At 43.3% G+C, this 4075-nt stretch overlaps 1 protein-coding gene across 1 annotated transcript in view; it reads right to left on the bottom strand.

Moving 5' to 3' along the window:
* Polr3g (RNA polymerase III subunit G) overlaps positions 1–4075 on the bottom strand; it is a 37311-nt gene that overhangs the window by 15116 nt on the left and 18120 nt on the right. The window contains exon 4 of the mRNA XM_005356536.3: positions 982–1041. Coding sequence (XP_005356593.1) covers positions 982–1041 — 60 coding nt within the window. The remainder of the gene's footprint in view (positions 1–981; positions 1042–4075) is intronic.

The following is a 4075-nucleotide window of genomic DNA, read 5'->3' as shown; positions in this document are numbered from 1 at the left end:
AAAAAAAAAAAAACAAAAAGCAGAAAAAAAAGTCTCAAAGCCGGAACACGTTAGGAACCTCATTTGGTGAGGGTACTCACAGACCATGGAGGAACATTTAAATCAGCACCGAGCACCACACTAAACTGCCTGGGATAAACCAGGCCAGGGGCAGACACAGAAGGTCAAAGGTCGCCTGGGATACACGAGACCCTGTCAATAAAACAGGGCAAAAAACCGAAAATCCAAAAGGCTGGCCTGGTGTGGTAAAGCACTCAGGAAGCTGAAGCAGGAGGATCGGGAGTTCTAGGCTGACAGGGACTACATAGGGTAAATGATGTCTCAACAAACAAGAACTCTAAAAATCAACCAGGAACTAAGAACCAAGTACTTCCTGGTATTACAAATAAAAATTGTGATTGTAGCTAATGAAAATCTAGCTGGTAAGTTCTATTTTTTTATATATGAATATATAAATATGTGTGTATATATGTAGGTATGTATGCATGCATAGTATATATTTTATGTGTATACTATATATACATAGCATATATTTTCTATGTATATTATGCACACATATATACACACTACAAAACACATTTCAGGACATTCTTGTTACAGTATCAGGGTCTTAGTTTCCAAATGATTTTCATTACTAATTAATTACAGAAGGGGAAAAAGACTCTACTTTCCTTCAGTTAAAAACAAAGAAAACATCTAAGAACTTAATATATTTTTTGTGGTCTTTAAGAAGTACTTTAAGGGGCTGGAGAGATGGCTCAGTAGTTAAGAGCACTTGCTTCCCATCCAAAGTTCGGTTTCAAGCCACGCCAGGGGCCTCACAAGCACCCAGAAGTCCCGTGACACCAGCTTCAGGACATCTGACTCCTTCTGGCCTCTGCGGGCACCCTCACAAACATGGCACACACACAGATACATACATAAATAAAAGTAGGATGACTCTTTTGAAAAAGTATTTTAACATGGTCTGTTTTACAGTACCTGGGATCCATTCCTCTTTGTATATCTTCATATATCTTTTACTGTACCTTTCAATATCATCTAGGGTGACAAAAGAAAAAACAATTATTAGAAACATAAAAACATACGCCATTCTTCAAAATAACTTACATCACCAGTCTTTTATTTTCCTATATTTCCTACATTTGTAAATTACATATGTAACAGAACCAACATTGACAAGTTCAATTGGAATAACATGGTTACAAATATGGCAAGAGCCACGGCGGACTAAGGAGAGATGCCAATCTTGAACCTGGCTCTCGAAACGAGACAACCTGCCTAGCTTCGAGTTAAAAGACCATTCCCGGACAAAGGTAGTGACCTACTCAGCATCTTCTATGTGCCTGTGCTACTGGCCTCCAGCCCCCGTATTTAAACTCGGTCTAACTATCGGCAGGGCTAATGGCTCACCTCCAGCATTTCATATATGCAGAATCAAGTTGCGAGGTTCCTGAATGGGCAACTTTTCACAAGGGGAAGAAGGGTAGAGAAAGGAAAGCTGGGCACGGCGCGAGGGTACCTGTTCGGGGAATGAAGTGTAGCGACTCTGAGCCTTCCACAAAGCACTAAAAGAAGCCCTACAGATACCATCGGAACTTGCCAGCGTCAGCAGAGCCATGGCTGTGTCCTGCTTCTAATTTGTCAGCTTTGCCACACAATGCTTTTAATAGCCCTAGCCTGCCCACAAGCAACACAAGTTGGTAAAGAGAGCTGTAACACAGATGTTTGAAAGCATGGCTCACCATAATAAGGAGCTCAGACTGCAGGAAACTGACTGTAATGATATACTGCTATACCCACAGATCAGAGCCTCACTCAACCCACACCAGAAAAGGCTCTTCTTGAACTATATAAGAAACAGCACAAAGACCCATAATTGGATAATGTGCAAGCCAGAGACGGACAGGGATGCGTGCACACACACACACACACACACACGCACACGCACACACACACGCACATACACATACACACAGACACACACACAGACACACGCACACAGACACACGCACATACACATACACACAGACACACACACAGACACACACACACACACAGACACACGCACATACACAGACACACACACGCACGCACACAGAAACACACACTGTGGAGCCTCAGTCCTGACTGGGATGTCTTCAGCATCTGCCCTCAGCTCAGATAACGATAAGGAAAAGAACAGAAAGACTGGAAGAACCAGAGGTGGTGGATGACTCCGAGCAAACAATGTCTTCCAGACAGAGCAAGACTGGTGCATGTATGAACTCACAGACTGTGGCAGCACATGCAGAGCCTAGACAGGTTCAAAACACATGGGGTTCCAGGCTGAAGAGTGGGAAGTGGACATAGGATCCCAGCCTTAACCAAGAAAATATTCACAATTGCTACCTACTAGCAAAGGGAAAAATCAATTTTCTCCTGTGGAGTCTCACTAGGTATATCAACCCTACTCCAAAGCAGGCCCCATGCCCAGTAGCTGGCAAAACAAAATGTTCTCATTGGTACTTCTGTGTACTGTTTTGTTTTAACATTTTTGGTCTTACTGATCTTTCACCTGTTTATTATAATTATTCTTTTGTGTCTTTGTGGGAGTTTTTCTGTTTCTTGCCTTGTTTGGCTTTGGTTTGTTTGGTTTGGTTTCTTGGTTGTTGGGGGTTTTGTGAGAGGGAGAAAGAAAGAACATAACGTTAAGAAGACAGAGAAGTGGTGAGGGGCTGGGAGGAGTTGGGGAAGAGAAAAAACAAAATGTATAAAAACTTAATCCAAATAATCCAGTTAAAAGTGAAGTACAGATCTAAACAGAATTCTCAAGAGAAGACTCTCAAATGACAGAGTAATACTTAAGGAGATGTTCAACACTCTTAGCTATCAGAGAAACGCAAATCAAAATGACTCTGAGGTTCCATTTCACACCTGTCAGAATGGCCAAGATCAAAAACACTAACGACAGCTTACGCTGGAGAGGATGTGGAGTAAGGGGAACACTCCTCCATGGCTGGTGGGAGGGCACACTTGTACAGCTACTTTGGAAATCAAAATGGTGGTTTCTCCGAAAATTGGGAATCAACCTATCTCAAAACCCAGCAATACCACTCTTGGGCATATACCCAAAGGATGCACACTCATACCACAAGGTCACTTACTCAACTATGTTCACAGCATGTTATTCATAATAGCCAGAACCTGGAAACCCCTCAAATGAAGAACGGATAAAGAAACGTGGTACAACTGTACAAGGGAGGATTACTCAGCTGTTGAAAACAATGGCACGAGGAGATCTGAAGACAAATGAATAGCACGAAAAGAAAAATCATCCTGAGTGAGGTAACCCAAGCCCAGAAAGACAAGCATGGTATGTACTCACTCATAAATGGATATTAGCTGTAAAGGATAACCAGGCTACAATCCACAGACCCAGAGAGGAGAGCCCAAAGCAGGGGGTGAGGGGGAGTGGGGACTCGAGGATTTCCCTAGGAAGGGGAAATAGAAGAGATCTCCTGGGGCAGGTGGGGATAGGAAGAGGAGGAATATGGTCTGGGAGTGGATAAAGGAGAGGGTACTAAAAGAGGTTATGGGGGATTTGGGGGTCAGGCAGAAACCTAGTGCAAAAGAAACTCCCAGAAATCTAAAAGGACAACCCCAGCTCAGACTCCTAGCAATAGTGGATAGGCAGCCTGAACTGGTCATCTCCTGTAATCAAATTGGTGACAACTCTAATTGTCATCAGAGAGCCTCCATCCAGTAACTGATGCACCCATAGCCAAGCACTGGGCTGAGCTTCAGGATTCTGCTGAAAAGAGGAAAGATTGTTCAAACCAAAGGGGTCAAGGTCATCACTAGGGGACAACAGAAACAGCTAACCTGAGCTCAGGAGCACGCAGACTCTGGACCATTAGCTAGGGAGCCTAATGGGGCTGACCTAGGCCTTCTATATATGGATAGTTTGATCTTCTTGTGAAACTCCTAGAGATCTCTGAGTTCGAGACCAGTTTGGTTTACAAAGTGAGTTCCAGAACAGCCAGGACTGTTGCACAAAGAAACCCTGTCTCAAAAGACCAAAATAACAACAACA

Source organism: Microtus ochrogaster, chromosome 19 (genome assembly GCF_000317375.1).
Source record: "Microtus ochrogaster isolate Prairie Vole_2 chromosome 19, MicOch1.0, whole genome shotgun sequence".
NCBI classification, from domain to species: Eukaryota; Metazoa; Chordata; class Mammalia; order Rodentia; family Cricetidae; genus Microtus; species Microtus ochrogaster.
The sequence above is the reverse complement of the archived record's forward strand: the minus strand, read 5'-3'. Positions and strand labels throughout refer to the sequence as shown.